We start from the raw sequence: 19,400 nt of genomic DNA on the forward strand, positions 1-19,400 counted from the left end.
ACAGGAAACCACTTGTAATGAGGCACGCTTTCGCTAATGGGGCCTCCCACTGCTGCTGTGCCGCCGAAGTGCAACTTCCACTCGCATCCCGGGGCAAAGGTCGCAACAAGGGGCATCTACTTCCGGGTTAGTGGAGTGCGTAACCCACAGCATTTGTATGTAACACAAGGTACCACTATACATTTGACAGCTGCGACCTCTTCTGGGCCATCCATCCTTCAGTCATCACAACCCGGGTGACCATGTCAGCTTCCCTCCCACCTGGTGATGCCTTTGGTGAACTCCAAATCCATCATTTGATAGTGAATGAGGTGTGCATCAGAGAGACCTTCGTGGATGAATTGGGGGGCTAGATGGAAATTCAGTACACTACCAACGTAATAAGGAGAGTTCTTATGCATCCAATCCATCTCTCACACCAGTAAACCTGTGCACTGGATGTGAAGACCTGTTCCTGGAGGTAGGACAAAGATTGGTGTCTGAGTTGACAGAGGTGGTCTCAAGTGCTGTGCTGGACTGTCCCCTAGCACCCATACTGGGGGACTTCAACATTCATGCAAAGCCAGGGCCATTTTGGGACTGAGACAGCTCTAAATTCTCTGGTTCATAACCTCTACTGGGAGAGAGATGAGGAAGTGTGGCTCTGCTGATTCACTTTGATCTTTCAGCAGCTTTTGAGGCCTCTCGCCACAGTATCCTTCTGGGGTGTCTCTGAATTTGAGGTACAGTAATGCAGTGGTTCTGCTCCAACATGCAGAACTGTAACCACAGAGTGGCATTTTGGATATCTTTTTCAGCCCCACGCAGCGTTCTATTCTGCCCCATAATATAGTTTAACATCTATACTAGGGATGAGCAGCATGTGGCCCTCCAGATGTTGCTGGACTACAACTCCCACAATCGCTAACCACTGGTCATGCTGGCTGATGCTGATGGAAGCTAGAGCTGAACAACATCTGGATCACCACAGCTTCCCCATTCCTGATCTATATAAAGGCACTGAGTGGATATTATGTCACAGAAATTCTTACAGATTTATTTGGAACCAATCTTCTGCAAAATAAAACCAAAGTGAAAATGTTTTGCTGAGAGGCCTCACCCAAGAAAATATGTCCAAAAACGGGCCCGTGAGCTATTGTGGTGACTAGTTCTCATGCAAGACTTTCAAATATGATTGCTGTTTTATAAATTCCTGCAAATGTACCTGTGTGTTTATTCTTATGGCACCAATGGAAGGAATTTCGTAATAGTAACCTGAAATACAAAACATAAAACAGGCTTTTCACAGAGTGACACCAGAACTCTAGAATGCTGTTTCCACAAAATCAGTCAGGAACACCTACCGTTCTGATACTTCATTGCCTACTGAAAATGCTTCATTTCAACAAGTGGTTTTAGGGCATTCATTTGATTCAGTGTCAGTTCCATTTTGCCGCAATGAAGAGAAATAAGTGCACAATACCTTTATTTTTGCAGGCCATCCATTGTATGGGTCCCTTGTCATAATTATGTTGACCAACAGAAAATGTAAATACACGGACCTAGGAAAATACAAAAAGAGGAGTTGAATAAGTTCATTAATACAAGAGACATTATTCTTTAAAAAGAAAGGGCATGTTGAATGCCAGATAATCACAACTAAATTTCACCAGTGAATTACTATGTTTTCCTCTCCTTCTGTACTTTTATAATGCCCCAGAATGGCCAATGGGCACTGTCACTCGCATAACTGCTTTTTCCTTCATTTTCAATTAAAACAAGGTGACAAACTCCATAAATTGCTTCTATCCACAAATAATGTACAGAGGTACACTTTATTGAAACTGAAACTCAATACAGATAAAACTGAGGTACTGTACATGGGTGATTCCCTAGACATATGAATCAACCTGAAAAATTACTTTGGACAAGAATATTCATATTTTTCTAAACGTATTGGTGAATGAACAAGGATTCTTACTACCTAATCAATTAACATCATTTACCATGAAACCAATTAACATTATTTTGTAATAATTCTAGCTGCCAAAAAAGTTTGCATCTTTCACTCTTAATAGCCATTGACAATACTGTATATGGGCAAAAAACATCACTACTTTTGACACTTGAAATGTGATTTTGTTCTGAATCTAATTATTGCCACCTAGTGGAAGAGCTGGGGATGTATCAGAAAGTTTGTGTTTTCCCTAAGGAAAAAGCAAGGCTCATTCCCTCTCATTGCTTAATTTGATTTTTTTTTTTAACACGGATCAAATTACATCATGTTACGGCACCACTCAAGAGTATGCCATTTTTTACTGCTCCATTCAAAGCAGCCTACTGGGGAAACTAACAGCAGAGCAGAGGTCTCCCTTGCATAAAGAGTTTGAAGCTTATCTTATATTTCATGGAGAAATTGGACTGTACTGTATATTTTTGCATTTGAAAGGTCAATCTGGCTGACTCTGCTAAGACTCAGGGATGTGTTTGGGGAATGGTCAGTGGCATTGTTCATTCTTGCCAAAGAAAACACAGAGACTGGACATTTCAGGAACACGGCGACAAGCTAGTACTGTATAGCACAACAACTTTGCTTGCTCATTATTTACATGTGAAGCTGCTTTCAGACATGCCTTTCATTGGCCCACTCAACGACATCCCAAAAATGAATGTTAATTATCCATTGCTATATACCCTTTTGCTGGGCTCGGAACTTTAGCCTTGATTGCTAAGTGACAATATTTAGGGAAGGGTAGCAGGGATGAAAATCAGGAAATATAGAGTGTATTTGCAGGTACAAGAGAAAGAAAACTAAAGGCAGCTTTTTAAAGATAACTTGTAAAAGTGGTGGTTTCAATTCTCCTCTCCCCTCTTAATCTTTGTCTCCAACATGTTCCACTGGTATCAATGTCTCCCTTCTCCTTTCAGCTTACTGCCGTCATTACTGTGAGTCCTGCAGCCACAAACCTCTGTTGGCAATTAAATGTTTTCTAAAGTTAAAAGGAGGAAGGAAAGTGCACAGAAAATCCTAATTTACCAGCAGAGCCCATTTGCCAGATCTCTTCATCTTGGAAGTTCCTATCTTATCTACTACAATGACAAATACAGGCTGACTTTATAACGTACAAGTCTCAAGAATAATCAACATTTATGCAAATCCAAATACAATTAATCAAAATACAATCTTAAGCAAAAGAGGAGAAAACAACAGGAATATGATTTAATGAGATGTGAGGTATTCATTTTTAACACCAAAGCTTTCCATATTAATTTCAACAGGGATAAACCAAGAATATGTAGCCAGGCGTGTTAGCTTTTCAAGCTTGTATTCAAATGTCTAGGTCATACAATCCTCACTGTGCATGAGATCAGAATCACTAAACTTTCTTTTTTTAATTTAGATAATTGCTTCCTATCTGGAGATGTCCTTCCTATGTTCTTTTGGCTACGCTTTTCTTATACAACTCAAGAGATGGCCCTGATTCATAATGTTCCCAAGATATTGCAATTAATTGTTCTCCTCTACAGCCACCTCCTTAAAACAGGGGTTTATTCAGCCGAAAATCCATTTGATGTGCAAAATGTACACTAAAAGCAAAAATCTTATACTTTCATACTCTGAACATAATGTACATTTTCTTTTATGCAACAGAAAAGAAAAGGCTGTTTATCCGGAAATACTAGAATGGCATTTTTATGGCTTGGCACCGTCCACACTTATAATTAAATTTTCCTCTGTGCGAGTTTAGCTGCATCAAGTGCAGACAGCAGGTGTCAATAGCAGGTAATTTGCCTAATATGAATACAGCTGAGGAAGAAATCCTGAATGCAGTCACAAAGAAAGCATTTCCCTCCCCTCACCCCCTTGTATCCACAATCAAAATTACTAAACCTTTCTAGAAGACGGACTGCTAAATACTGGATTGAGAATCAAAATCAAAGAGCAGAGGCCCACATGTTTGGACCTTTCTAGCCATTGCCTCCCTTCCTACCCTGGGTTCCTCTGTGTATCTTGGGGGACTGAAGGGAGAAAGGGGGGAAAGGACACTATGTGCTTCTGCCTTCCTGCAAAAGCCCTGAAGACACGGCCATTTCCCCCAAGCCTCTGTGCAGGACTGGAGCAAACAGCTGGGTCTTCTTTCACTTTTCCTTCACCTTTTGTAGAAGGGGGTCCAGTTAGGTCCATTTCCCCCAAACCACACCCGCTCATCCATCTGCTGACAATCACTGATGGGCAAGAGGCCAGGGTTAAATTCTGCATTGGCTGTGCAATGCTGCTGCCAACCTGGAACAAGATCCTGCATCCAAAGCAGCAGGATTTAATCTCCGCTCATCAGATGAGTAAAGGTCTTTTACTCGATATGCAAATCTGAAAATATTTAATAACAAGCATCTAGAAAACATACTGCACAGACCAACCGCTTAAGGCTGCCATCTATTCAAATTTCTTGCCTGAGTACAGCCTGTGGAAGGAAAATCACATCTTAGCTGACGAAATATAGGCCATCCTTCAACTTGATTTGATGCAGAATAGCTGAGACAGAATTTTCCAATAATAGTAACAACCCAATAGCCTACTCAGCCTAACTGTCAATGTTCTACAGTAATTAATAGCTTTCCATCAAAGCCCATATTTCGAAGGTGAAGGGAGAAATTTTATACAATATTCTGGGGGGGGGGTTACAGTATTAAATACAACAGTAATAAATAGCATGCATAGTTGGTTACTAGAAATCCTCCTCTCTTCTCCATTTGTTTACATTCAGAATAGAGATATACCGCAGAAAGCTGCATTTAGTCTTTTAAAAAGGAGAGAGAGAGAATTCATCTACTGACAAAAACAGGACCTTACCATAAACTGTCAAAAAGCAGTTCACATACCCTCCAACATGTTGAATACCCAAACTGGGACGTGCATCTTCCCATCTGTGTTCCCACGTGGGTCACGTGACCTGTGCGAGATCACAGAGCCCCAAAGATGCACTTTTTGGAGCTATGTTTTCACAGCACCCCAAAACATGTGCTTTGGGATGCTGTGGAAGATCGCAACTCCGAAAAACTTGGTGCAAAATTGTGCAAGATCATGGTGACCAGAAGGCCCATCGTGCTCTCACAGGAAAAAATGGGATGTCCCAGTTTTTCTGGGACTCTTGCGGGGTATGAGTTCAGCTTGGGATTTGTGTGTGGGATGTGTGTGTAACTACTTATTTCCTATCTTTCAAATACAGTGGTACCTCTGGTTATGTACTTAATTCGTTCCGGAGGTCCGTTCTTAACCTGAAACTGTTCTTAACCTGAAGCACCACTTTTGCTAATGGGACCTCCCGCTGCCGTTGCACCGCCAGAGCACGATTTCTGTTCTTATCCTGAAGCAAAGTTCTTAACCTGAAGCGTTATTTCTGGGTTAGCGGAGTCTGTAACCTGAAGCGTATGTAACCCGAGGTACCACTGTAAATGGTTTTACTGAAGCTCTTTCCAGATTAAACTGGAGGAAGGTCTTTTCTATTCCTACCTAAAACATGTTAAGGAAAATGCAAAGGAAAACCATGCTTACACAGTATTTCAACACAAAGTTCTCACATTTAATAAAAGTGTATACCAAAGAAAACTCAGCAAGTATAAGAAGCAAAGACTGTTCATAGAGATACTCCTCTGAGCTACATTTAGTCTGTGGTCATATACACGCTTACCCGGGAGTATCTCCCACTGAACTCAAGGGAATTTGCCTCTGAATACACTTCTATAGGAATGCAGTGTCAATTAGGCTCACAGATTATGCTCTTCAGAAGTTGCCTCCACACATTACAGGAATGCATGGAAGGGGCAAAGGGGATGGGTCATTAATAGTGGCTGCGTGTGCTGGACGCATCCACAATGACCTTGTCCCTGCCAGCGTCACTGTTCCAGATCACAGTGCATTGGATAGAAGTTCTGGAGGAGGAACCTTTCCACTTTCAAGTGAGATTCCTGATTGCATGGAGGAACTGAACGCATGTAGGTCCCCTCTTCAAATCTCCTGAACCCACAGAGATCTGAGGGTGGAGCCAGGGGGAACAGGGGTGGTGGGCCAGCGCAAACAGCCCTGCTTCCCCACCGATACATTCATAGAATGTATAGAGGGCGATATTGGACGGAGAAGGGCTTCAATGTTCTGAGAATCTGGAGTTCTGTCATTCAAAAAGAAAATAAACATAATCTCAGTTATAAATCCATAATGGCCCCATAGGCACTTCTTCTGAGGCATGTTTCTAAGTGGGGAAATAGCTTTCATTCCAACACCAATACTAAATTAAAGTTTTCTCTCTGCTTCTTTCATTAATCTGTTTGCACCACCTGTGATCTCAACCTGTTAATCCAGGAATGGCACATGGAGAAAAAGAAAAGTATCAAACAGCCCTTGTCCGTGTCAAATAGAAGACAGTGGAATGGCATTTTTTAGAACAAATATGACAGATAGAATTACTCTTCGACTAAAGTATATCCAAATTTTATTAGCTGCCTTGCCTTTATATAATATCTGGCATATCAACTAATGAAGATGGCACTGCCAAATACCTCTCCTGATATGGCTCAGAAGCCTTACAAGTTCTGTGGCAAGCCAAGTGCCCATCTTCATAGGGTGGTTCAAAGTTTTTGTAACCACATTTTAAAAAGAAAGGAAACATTTTCATTTGCTGCTTAACAGTACAACCAATGGTTGCTGCTAAATAACGACAGTACAGCAGTTTTTCAGACATCAGTGTAGATCATGGATTCATGAACTATCCTTGTCCTATCAAAATAATAGTAAACACACATTTACAAAAAAAACAAAAAACAAAACCCATGTGTGGTCCCTGCATATCTGTGTGTATTTTCTTTTCCCACACAATGTTTGAGATATATCTCAATAGTTTGGCAACACTAGCTGGCTCTCATGCCCCCTCTCAGGGAGCTGCAGCTGCAGGTACCATAAACTATGGTTTATGCAACCAAACTAGGATTAGAAACAATGGTTTGCTGCTGACTTGCTTAAACTAACAATTAAGTCCCAGTTCAGATAAAACAACAAACTCTTTAGTTTAAAACAGAAATTGATTCTTCCAGTCTCCTTGTGGCCATACTGGAAGGGAGCACTCAACCCAAGGCTCATTTCATGTGGCACTAAAATATGTCTTCGTGTTGCATTCAAATACAGCAATTGTTTTTCATGTTTATTCCTTCAAAGGAATCAATCCAGTTCACTTCTATGGAGAAGAAAGTAGCTACTGTCAGAATCATTAAAGAATACAATAAACTGAAACACTTTAATGTATTATGGGGATTATTCAAGAAAATGTAAGCATTTTTCATGCATTACTTCATGACATAGATACAAAATGAAGCACCAAAATGGGTGGGTCTTGTAAGCAATGGAAATTACAAAATCAGTTTGAAAAATTAGCAAATATTTATTTAAGAGCAACAAAATGTACATCTTTAATTATTGCAACTTTATTTGTGCTTAGACTGATTAAACGAACTGGCAATGCCCCACAATGTTTTTGGTACTTAAATGGTAAATGTGCATGGATTCTAGCACCCTTCAACAGCCATTATATTAATCCAAAAGCCCCTGTCCACTTCTGAGGAAAAAAACACTGCACCCCACAATCAGACACAGATTTCTTCTTTGTTGTTGTTGTTGTTGTTGTTTAGTCATTCAGTCGTGTCCAACTTTTCGTGACCCCATGGACCAGAGCATGCCAGGCACCCCTATCCTCCACTGCCTCCCGCAGTTTGGCCAAACTCATGCTAGTCTTCTTTGATACCTATCTTAAAAAGGTAAAGGTACCCCTGACCGTTAGGTCTAGTCGCAGACGACTCTGGGGTTGCACGCTCATCTCACTCCTAGGGAGCCGGTGTTTGTCCGCAGACAGCTTCCAAGTCATGTGGCTAGCATGACTAAGACACTTCTGGTGAACCAGAGCAGTGCACGGAAACACCATTTACCTTCCCATCGGAGCAGTACCTATTTATCTACTTGCTTTCAAACTGCTAGGTTGGCAGGAGCAGGAACCGAGCAACAGGAGCTCACCCCAGCGTGGGGATTCGAACTGCCGACCTTCGGACTGGCAAGCCCTAGGCTCTGTGGTTTAGACCACAGCACCACCCATGTCCCTTGATACCTCTCTTAGGTTACCCTTATGTTCGAATTATTTGAGCTAAGCAATCAGGATTTATAAATTTGGCCCAGAAGATTAAAAATGTTTGCAAAAATGCTATCTCATGTGTTGGATTAATCAGTTTTGCAGACTGCCAGATATTCCCAATTCATACTAGTGGACCAATTTCAGCTAATGGGGCTTTATGAAGAGGAAAGTTTAATCAATCTGTGTCATTCACCAGATGCTATGACATTACATGCACAACAAGCCATTAATTAAATAAATGTATGCATGAGAAGCAGACAGGATAGGCAATTATTCTTATGAGTAAATGTGTTTCTGCAAAGTGATGGACAAATTAGGTGAATTTTAAATTCAATTACAATGCACACTTTTTGAGTGGCTCGTCTGACATTCTTCAAGACGGCTGGCCTTCTTAACAATCAGTGACCCAGGATTTTATTATAATTACAGTCTCTGACCAGTAAAGTTTTGACAGGCAGAGCCCCTCTTCCCTTTCTACATTCAGCTTAAACACTCCTAGGCGGAGGAAATCCAGTGACCAACAAGAACTTGGAAGAAGGGCTGCAGAGAAGGAAAACAGAAAAGACTTCCCCACCCTCTAGTTCTTAGCAGACTCCATGGTCACAGCAGTGCAGGCAAGGAAGACCAAGGAAGACCTATTTTCTACAAACCCCCAATCTCTTTTAGTGGCAGCAGCAGATGTGAGTAGCAGGGAAGGACTATTCTACCCACAGTAATTGCAAACAAGATTGTTCAGTCTAGATGCAATGGTGGAGAGTTTTTGAGCTGTGATCCTGCACGTTGGATACACAAATTCTAATATAAACGTAAGTGAACTCCCCTCCCCCATTACATCTAAAATCAAATTAACACACTATACTTATTATTATTCACCTTTTCCCTTGTTCTTGCAGCTCTTCCAATATCTCAGAATAAGTTAATAATCCAATTTTTCTACAGAGTGGCTGTATTACTTGTTTCCATCCCTCCACAGCCTATGAGCAACTTTTTAGGAGGATTTTTGGGTTCTCCAAAGTGTGTCGCTTGACAAACCTGTCCTGGAAATTGGCTCTAAGATACTGACTTCTTCTTTGTCCTAATAGTTCTGCTCTAACATCAGCAGATCCATTTACTTCTTCGTGGAAAAAAGTCTACTTTTTTCTGAGAGCCATTCTTTGGGGTAAAGGATTTGAGCTATTGATACTGACATGCTATCTGTAATTCTTTTGGCTCATGATTGTGTATGCTAAATGTGAAGGACTACTCCCAATTTGAGACCATTATCTTTGCCCAATTACGTACATAAGAGCATAATGCTTGCTGTTTCCCTTAATAAGGACACTTGCTGGGAGATTCAAGAAATTGCTGCTTTCTTTTCTTTTTTTTCTTGATGGGGTTAATGCCAGTGGATAAACATTTTTATTAAAGCTCAAGCTACAATTTTTGAAACACATAATTGTTGTTTTAAAATAGATCTGTAGAATATATTTTCCTCTGACCTATCCTTCATCAGGCATATATTATGGTCTGTTGACTAATAAATCTGGATTGATGATGACACTACACTCCCACTAAGCACCCTGGGGTTGGTTTGGGAGATACCCTCCCTACCTTGCCCCTACAGAGACTGCTTTGACATGCTACAGATAAAACAGGGAAACTGACAGGAGGCGGGGTGCACATATATTTAAAATGGTAAATGCATTGCAAAGATAAAGTGTACATTTCAGAGAATCATTACTTGACTCTTTTTGCATACTAATGTCTAACGGTGTGGAGAACTAGCCTCATGCCAGGTAGGGGTTAAGTGTTCTGACAGTTAGAACCCTCAGGGGCGGGCTTAGCCTGGGTATAAAACACCCCTCCCAGTGGGCAGTAAGAGAGTTAGAGTTAGAGTTGTAGTCGAAGTGTGGGCAGGAGCAGTTAAGTGCGGGGAGTTAGAGTTGGAGTTGAAGTGTGAGTCAAGAGATAGAGCTGGGAGTTTAGAGTCTTAGGTGGATGTCAGCAGAGAGGATAAAGAGATTGTGAAACGCGTTGTTATTGAATTTAGTTAACTATTAGAGGTATTAGGCCGGTAACATTTAGAGGTATTAGGCCGGTATAGGACAACTGTTATAAGCTTATTGAACAACCTTTTATTGATCAGCAACCACAAGCTTTGTACGCAATAAACATCTTTTTAGTTCACAATATCCTCGTCTGTGGTGAATGAAGTAAGCAGGATCCAGCTAGTAGTCTGAAGGGCTGCAGCTGGGGACTGTTTGTCGTTGGTGCAGCACTCATAGACCGTAAAACGTCCGGGGGTGGGCTGTACAGGGCGAAGGGCCCGCGACATTAAAGTGGTGGCAGCGTCGGGACGAAAGATTGTCATAAAGTGGTGGTCACATTGAGATCAAAGATCTAAAGTGTTGGCAAGAAGTGCCAAGGTACAAGAAGGATTTAAGGGTGACGCATTGTGTGAAGTGTGAGGCTTAAAGAGGATTTAAGCAAACTTCTGTGAGACTCTACAATCTAGTCAGGAAGGGGATCGCATACACCTGGAAAGGGAGAAGGGGAATTCAGAGAGGAATTACCTGGCCCTAGGGTGTGATGTGATAGCGCCTAAGACTGTGAGATTGTGAGAGAGTTACAAAGATACTTTGCGTTTGAAACTATTTCAGGCAGAAAAGTTTATAGTGAGAGGTCGGAAAAGTACGCTGGACAAAGTGCACTGAGGTAACTTTGGGCGTGACTTTGGACCTAAACTGTGGAAACTGAGCCTGAAGAAATAGTTTAACTGAAACATCATTGATTTAAGTACAGAAATAATACCACCAAATAAATAGAAAATGCCACCTAGAAAGACTAAAACAGCTCTTAGGGACTCACAAGTAGAAAGCTCTGAAGAAGAAAATGGGGTTTCCCAGATTGAGGAAACCAGTACTGAAACAGTTAACAAAAATCCTACTGAGGGGACGAGTTTTAAAGCCTCAGAGGAATTTGAAAAATGGAAACTTGAGAAGGAATATAATTTAAAATTCGAGCTAGCGAAATTACAGGCTGAAGCAAAAGAGAGAGAATTAAAATTACAAGCTGAAGCAAAAGAGAGAGAATTAAATATTGAGAGAGAGAGAGAAAGAGAGGCAATGGCACTGAAAGAGAAAGAAATGACCTTAAATATTGAGAGAGAAAGAGAAAGGGAGGAAAGAGAATATTTATTAGAAATGAAAAGACTTGAATTATCAGCTGTAGAAAATAGAAACAACAACAATAGTTCCACACAAAATCCTAGCAGGGTGGATTTAAAAAGATTCCCTGACTTCAGAGATAAAGACGATCCTGAAGCGTTTATCATTTCTTTTGAGAGGGCTTGCGAAGATTTTGAAGTAAAAGATGAGGAGAAAATGCAAATACTGAGAGCTCGTATTAGTGGAACATTAACAGAGATTTATTCTCAAATGCCATCTGATCAATCCAAAGATTTTGAAGCATTTAAACAGTTGGTTTATGTCAGGTTCGGAATTACTGCAGAACAACTGAGACAAAAATTTAGAACAATAACAAAAGTGCGTGAGGAAACATTTGCTCAACTAGGAGCTAAAACTACAAATTATTTAAACAAGTGGCTAGAACAGGAGGGTGCTGATTCTGTGGCGAAAATAAAAGAGGTGTTCGCATTAGAACAATTTTATGACACGATTAATACCCATCTGAAGTATTTAATTAAAGAAAGACGACCTAAAACCATCCGGGAAGCTGCTAATCTGGCAGATGAAATAAATGAAATCCGAGAACACGCTTATGATGCCCCAAAATATAAGGACAAACAGTGGGAAACAAATAAGTTTAAGAGAATGCAACCGCCCACAAAGTTTACCACAGAAACTGCCAAGAAAATTTTTCCCGCCAATGCAAATGTTCCCCATAACACGACTATGACAACGGGGCGGACTGAGGGAAAAGTAAATAAATATAGTGAGGGTAAAAGGCCTGAATTAATCTGTTGGCAATGTGGGAGAAAAGGCCATAGACAATTGGACTGTAGAACTGAACTCAGAACTAAGAGTGCAAATAATATCCCTCAGAAGCAGACATATTGTGTCCAAACTGTGGAGACAGAGCCAACTGCCAACATGGTTGCCACGGCAACCGAGGCCCAGTCAGAGGCTCAGGAGTTACCAGAGGCCCAAGTTGTGAGGTGCTATATAATTCAACAAGATGACATGCTATTACACAAAACAGGAGAAGAAATTTGGGTGAATGGTAAACAATATAAAGGCTTAAAAGACACAGGGTCTCAGATTAGTATTGTACATCCTGATTTATTAAAGCCAGAAGACTTTATTAAAGGCAAAACAATCAGTTTAAAAGGAATATCAAAACAGCCAGAAATCTTGCCAGTCGCATTAGTTAATCTGACATATAAACAATGGTCTGGAAAATGGCAAGTAGCAGTTTCACCAGAAATCCCAGCTCCAATGTTAATTGGGTGGGATCTACTTGACCATGTACAGAGTGCATTTGTGATAACTAGGGCACAAAAACTGCGACAGTTACCTCAGGAGGAAAGGCCTGATACAATTGTTGAACTGACACAAGATACAAGTATAATGCCAGTTACAAATAGTCAAGCAGCTAGTTTTGCAGCCAAGCAGAAACTAGATACAGATTTACAGAAATATTTTCAAGCCACAGCCGTGAATACAGTATTAACCCCGGAAAGCCCGGAGCGGTTTATAGTCAACAATGGGTTGCTATACAGAGAGATTCTTTTAAAGCCTAATAGAGGGGGTAATGAAATCCACAGGCAACTGATAGTACCTACTGAATTTAGAACCAAGATAATACAGCATGCACATGGCAGTATCTTTGGAGGTCACTTGGGAATCACCAGAACCAAACAAAGCGTGTCCCAAAATTTCTTTTGGCCTGGGATGGGCAAGCAAATAAAGTTATTTTGTCGAACGTGCCATACTTACCAGTTACAACTGACATGGGAAGGTCCTTGTAAGATCAATTCAAAAATGAATGGTATAAACAATATAATTCAGCATGGTGAAGGGAGGCGGGTCATGCATAAGAATATGATAAACCCAATCCAGTCACTAAACCATGAACCCAATCTAGACTACAGTAGTCACGTTGTTGAAAAAGCCTGTGATATTGGTAAAGGAGTGTCTACCTGCAATATGACCAGTGACCTATCTGTGAGATCAGTTAAAACAACTAGTCATAGTTACGATAAACCATTCATCAGTTGGAAAGATAGAAAGAAAGACGTGCTGGAAGTTATAGCTGGCATGGGGGCCTATCGACTTTCTATGAAAGTGAAAGTGTTTCCTACACTAGAGATTGTGTGGTGGGAAGATGGGTACCCTGCTGCTCATGCAACACAAATAAATGTCCAAAATGAATGTAGTTACACAGCATTAACAGAGCTATCACGTCAAAGGCATACAAAAGTAATCTTAAAATTGCTCGAAGTGGGAACTAATAAATCACTACAGACCAACGATGAACTGACAACAAGGGAGATTGCTATGAGCAATAAGCAATCAGAGCTTGTTAGCCTACTTTCATTAAGAGATCACGCTTGCCTAGAAAGCTTCAGCAAGCTGAATAAAAAAGAAGATATCCACAAACTTCTGAAAATAGTTCCCAGTGCATTTAAAAACCAGACAACCAGTGTTTATGCAGCTTATGATGACCTGGAGATGTGTGTACAAGTCTGCGAGCTTAAACATTTAACAGAGATCCTGAAGGAGGGAGAGGTTGAACTAAGAGAGCTTTTGACCCTGAGAAACAAGGACTCTACCCAGCTTGGGATCCACAATCGTTACAGACGCCTCGAGTGCAGAGATCGGAATGGGACGGTGTCATCTGGCCGGGGAAGACAGCTTACATCCCATCACGTTTGGCAGAGAAAAGACTGGTGCCCCGAGAAAGATACTTCTTGCGACGGTTAAGGACGATAAGGAGCGTGAAAGGATCCTAAACATCATCGCAGACGCCTTATAATGAAGACCCAAAGACAAAGGTTAATGGACAGTTACGGTTTTTCTTGCAATAAAGACCTAATGCTGCATGAACTATTGTATATAATGTTCACAACTATATGTACTTTTACTGAAGATGTAATATTATGCCATAGTTAGGTAAAATAGGTAAGAGTTATAAAATGTATTGTTTATGTTAATGTTTAAAAATGTTGTTTGTATCAGAGGGATACTTTGGCTAGTAACTCCTCTGATACAAACCTAAAAAGGAGGGAGGTATGTGGAGAACTAGCCTCATGCCAGGTAGGGGTTAAGTGTTCTGACAGTTAGAACCCTCAGGGGCGGGCTTAGCCTGGGTATAAAACACCCCTCCCAGTGGGCAGTAAGAGAGTTAGAGTTAGAGTTGTAGTCGAAGTGTGGGCAGGAGCAGTTAAGTGCGGGGAGTTAGAGTTGGAGTTGAAGTGTGAGTCAAGAGATAGAGCTGGGAGTTTAGAGTCTTAGGTGGATGTCAGCAGAGAGGATAAAGAGATTGTGAAACGCGTTGTTATTGAATTTAGTTAACTATTAGAGGTATTAGGCCGGTAACATTTAGAGGTATTAGGCCGGTATAGGACAACTGTTATAAGCTTATTGAACAACCTTTTATTTATCAGCAACCACAAGCTTTGTACGCAATAAACATCTTTTTAGTTCACAATATCCTCGTCTGTGGTGAATGAAGTAAGCAGGATCCAGCTAGTAGTCTGAAGGGCAGCTGGGGACTGTTTGTCGTTGGTGCAGCACTCATAGACCGTAAAACGTCCGGGGGTGGGCTGTACAGGGCGAAGGGCCCGCGACAAACGGAACTTTAAAAAACAAACAAACCTGTTTTGATCCCTAGCACTATAGGTGGACTAGGGCTCCAAATAAACCTCAGCTGCTGACTAAACCAGCGTTTTCCAAAGTGGGCGATACCACCCCCTGGGGGATGCTGGGACAATCCTGGAGGGCAGTAGGAGCCTCGGGTGCAATTGAGGGGCACTGAATAAAAATAAGGGAGCAGTGGAAGTGTAAAGATAAAAGAGAAGAATATTTTTTTTAAAAGCCGTTTGTACATGTTTCATCTGCTGTGTGATGATGGTGACCACCAGGTTGGGCACTGTTGTGGAACAGTGACAATGCTTCCCCTGGATCCGGTGGTGATGCTGGAGGCGAGGGGTTTTCCTGGGCTTGGGGAAACCCTTTTCGGATTCACCCAGGCCCAGGAAGCGCATCGCAGCTTGCCTGCCTATTTACAACATCTTTTTTTACTATGTTGTAGGATGTAGGTAGAAAAATAAATACATAAAAGAACGCAAATTTGTCACTGCATCTTTCTGTTTGCTCACTTACAGGAGGTGAGGGGAGGGGGTATTTTTTTCCTGAAAAGGGGGTGGTAGGTAGAAACCTCTGGACTAAACCAAGGACTAAACTAATCTAAACCTTGGCTATCAATCAATGGGGATTTATAGAGTGGAAGACCCCCACCGCATCTGCAGCCTTACTGTGCTTGGCAGCTGGGAGAGAAGGCAGGATGATCACGGGCCTTTGTGCAGACTAATTTGTTCTTCTCAGTTGAAGAAGGTAGGCAACCCACATGTGTCAGCAGGGGTGCCTACTTGCCCCCAACACTGAGGGGAGCTGGCATCATGTGAGTCTCGCCCCACCCAGTCGCGGCAGGGGATGATCCTCACTCTCCACACTTCCTGCCCAGTGCCCCATGCTCACCCAGCGCTGGCAGCATCCTCAATACTGAGGGGACTCAGCCCCCTCCTCACAAATATTGAGGGGGCCGAAGCCCCTTCCGCCCCCCTATAGCTGGTGCCCCTGTGTGCCAGACCTTTCTGTTTGCATCACAACCAACTGTTCTGAATCCAGATGAAGACATGGGATGCAGCTCAACATTTCTGCAATTGCTAGGGTCTTCTCACATCCAACAAAGAAGAATATAATATTGTCAACATGGCATCATAAATGGATAGCCAACATAGTGCCCTCCAGATCTTGTGGGACAGACGGGGGGCGCTGTAGTCTAGCAACATCTGGAGGGCACTATGTTGGGTTTTCCTGGAATAGATGATAGACCGACAGGCAGATTATCATTATACAGAACTGATATGGTGTGCACTGGAGTCATTATCATGTTCTTTCGACTACTCAGAGTTAATTTGGTTACATAAAACTCCAGGGATTTATGGTGCAAGTTATCTATAGAGACAGAAAACAACTTTAAATATAACCATATGCCAGCTAAAAAGGATGAACCCAGTAATTTATAGGGACACTTCTCAGAGCCTAGATGTTCAGGGAGAGCACAAAATGTTTATTATTTTCTTCTAACTTGTCAACTTGAAGGTTAAACAGAAGTCAGGTTGAACAAAGCAATGTAAGCAAAACTGAGTAGGCAATGTCACGTGATAGGCAAACATTGCTGGAAGATGCAATTTTATCAGTTCCGAGCAACAAGGAGACACAAGATATTCTGATACTGACACAAACTATCCAATATGTTCATAGAAAATACTGTCGCTGTTATGCAGTAGGAGGAGTATTCCATAATCATTTGTAACCACAGAATTTCTTCTACATCTTAAAGGCACACAGAATGCTCATGGAATAATTGCTAAGTGTATCTCATGTGTGAAGGACATGGACCTATAAAATGCCCCCACTTCTAAAATACTCAAAAGTGGCAACTATGAAAGGATTATAATCAGCCAGGCTTTCAACAGTTTTTAAGGGAGGGAGGGACACACACACACACACACACACACACACACACAGAGTTCCGTGAAGTCGTGTCTCACTTAGACATTGCATGTTAGATACTTGGTGTCACGTTCATTCCTGGAATCTTTAGAAATTTGCAGACCCACTGATTATGATTCAAATAGCTGCAATGCATGTAAGCTAGCCTTTCATCTTTCAGGGCTTAAATCTTTGCTCTACTGCCCGAGTGTTACCAGTTCTTGTGAATATGCTCTCAGTCCCATGGATTCATAACTATATTTTGCACAAAGCTTTACAGTATTTTGTACCTAGGAAGGGCTGCCAGGTAACAAAATGTACATACACCCCAAACAGCCCAGCATAAGTGGTTCCCTCCTAGTTATTAACAGAACCCCCAAATCTGGCTCTTTTCTGCTTTCAACTTGACTTGATGCGGCTATTAAATTTGCTTTCTGCTGCCAATTGTTTTATTTATTGATCCTTTAAAGGTTCCATTGCTTCAGATTGGTTAGCTGCCTTTGATTAAGATGCTGAACAAAAATAACTTAAATAAACGGGTAAATTAATATGCACATATCAAATACAGAAAAGCTGTGTCAAAGTATAAACTTTGTGATTTAGGATGCGAAGAGAGTGATTCACTTGGGGTGCTCTTTAAATATAAGTACAATTGTCCAGGGTCATTTGATTTCACAGCGCAACAGATTGTGATTTTGGAGCATACATCTGACCATTGTGCATCACATCACACACCTAGGGTTGCCATTTACAATACTGGAGTGGTGAAGTTGCTGTTTTCCCAGTGAATCCTTCCAGTGCTGTTCCAATAATGTTAGAATAGTGAAATTACACAAACGTAGCAAATGGTCTGGTTACTTTTCCTAGCAAACTCATCCATCCCCTGGGATGAGCAAAGTGGCAAACAACTGTTTGAACTGGCAACCATATAAGAACCAGACAGCCAGGGCCGTCTTAGCCATGGAGGCTAGTGGTGCGGGGAACCATGGTGCCATGTTCTGGAGGGCGCCAGGGAAGAGACGGAGGCTGGACTTGCTGCCCTTGTCCGCCTTTGCCATGCCGCGCTGCGCCCAGAGCCTCCATTGCAGCTGCCCCCTCCCCGGCGTGCCCCGCACCCTCCCGGGACTCGCACCATGCCCCCATGCAGCCAGCCAGCCGAACCCGGCGCGCAAACACGAGGTGCAGCAAAGCATGCAATCAAGATCTTCGCTATGCATATGAGGAGGCGCAGGACCCAGAGAATCCATAACCTTCTGGGATCCCAGTTGCATGCTCTGCTGTACCTCCCTTGTGCTTGCACGCCGGGCTCGGCTGGCTGGCTGGCTGCAGAGAGCGAGCGAGAGCAGCGCCTCCGTCACTGGCTGCCTTGGCAGCCTCCCTCCCTCCTTGCCCTCCCTCAGCCAGGCACTGTGGCCGGGCAGTCAGGCTAAGCCTTTGGCCAGCAACCCGGGGGGGGGGGGGGAGAATCCATCTCCCCGTTCCGCCTTTGCGGGGCCGCCGCCACAACTGGGAAGCGACAGGCAAGGTGGGGAAGAGCTTGGAGGGTTCTGCGCAAGAGTTGTAGGGAGGCCAGGAGAGGAACGGCTCCAGAAGTATTCCCCTCCCCCCCCACACCCCTTCTCGCCATTTGGACATGCACGTTGCATGCTATGCACCCCCATGGGGAACCTTTCCTAAAAATGGTCAACAACTTTGGGGGTCCCACCGCCTAAAAAAGGTTAATTCTGGGAAATTTGGGGGGGGGATGCCGGAGGGATCTTCGCACCACGGTGCCGGATATGCTTAAGACGGCCCTGCAGACATTAGACTTCTTCTGACATTCAGCTTAAATGGATCAAGTGGGCAGGGCAAAGGTGCCCTTTGCACCTTTACCTGAAGAAGTCTCATATTTGCTGGCAATGAAATCTTTAGTATAGGATGTCAATGCCTTTTCTAGTTATCACTTTTAGTAGTGGAAATGAATGCACAGAGCACTGGAAAGCTGCAAACTCTCTGCAATTGCTCCTTATACATGACTTGGCAAAGTTAATGAAAAGCAAAAGGCTATCTTGTAGAAACATGGGACTTAATTAAACACTTCTTCTGGTACTATTAATGATAGGGTACAGGTCCCAGATCGGATTAAGTTTTATGAATTCCCTAATTCAATGTGCATTGTTTAGGCCTAGTCTTAAAAATATACATGTTGCCTAGAAGTCATAATGCAAAAAGAGCATTCTGCTCAAAGGTTGCTTTGAAAGTTCAATAAATGCAAACAAAATCCAGAATATCTAAAGCGAATAAGCAACTTCTTTTGCTTTCCCAAAACAGATTTAAACTTGCACCTGTCAATTTTCAGTAAAACTTAATTTTTAACTGTTAATTTTTGCAGTATGCTGAATAAAGTCATTATCGCAATTGTAAATGATGGAAAAGCTCTCAGCTCAATATTGAACTCAGGGATTAAAGCTTTTTTCTGTTCTTTCTTAGTTTAAAGAAAGATTGTTCGTTTTTTAATGAGCTCAATTCCCAAATTTGGACACTCCTGTGT

General features: G+C 42.1%; 1 protein-coding gene across 9 annotated transcripts in view; it reads right to left on the bottom strand.

Moving 5' to 3' along the window:
• CACNA2D1 (calcium voltage-gated channel auxiliary subunit alpha2delta 1) overlaps positions 1-19,400 on the bottom strand; it is a 400,043-nt gene that overhangs the window by 59,990 nt on the left and 320,653 nt on the right. For all 9 annotated transcript variants that reach the window (XM_033162979.1, XM_033162986.1, XM_033162984.1 and 6 more), the window contains exons 14-15: positions 1,463-1,541; positions 1,205-1,254 (exon numbers count right to left, since the gene is read on the bottom strand). In XM_033162979.1, coding sequence (XP_033018870.1) covers positions 1,205-1,254; positions 1,463-1,541 — 129 coding nt within the window. The remainder of the gene's footprint in view (positions 1-1,204; positions 1,255-1,462; positions 1,542-19,400) is intronic.

The sequence above is a fragment of the Lacerta agilis genome, chromosome 10, assembly GCF_009819535.1.
Source record: "Lacerta agilis isolate rLacAgi1 chromosome 10, rLacAgi1.pri, whole genome shotgun sequence".
In the NCBI taxonomy this organism is placed as follows: Eukaryota; Metazoa; Chordata; class Lepidosauria; order Squamata; family Lacertidae; genus Lacerta; species Lacerta agilis.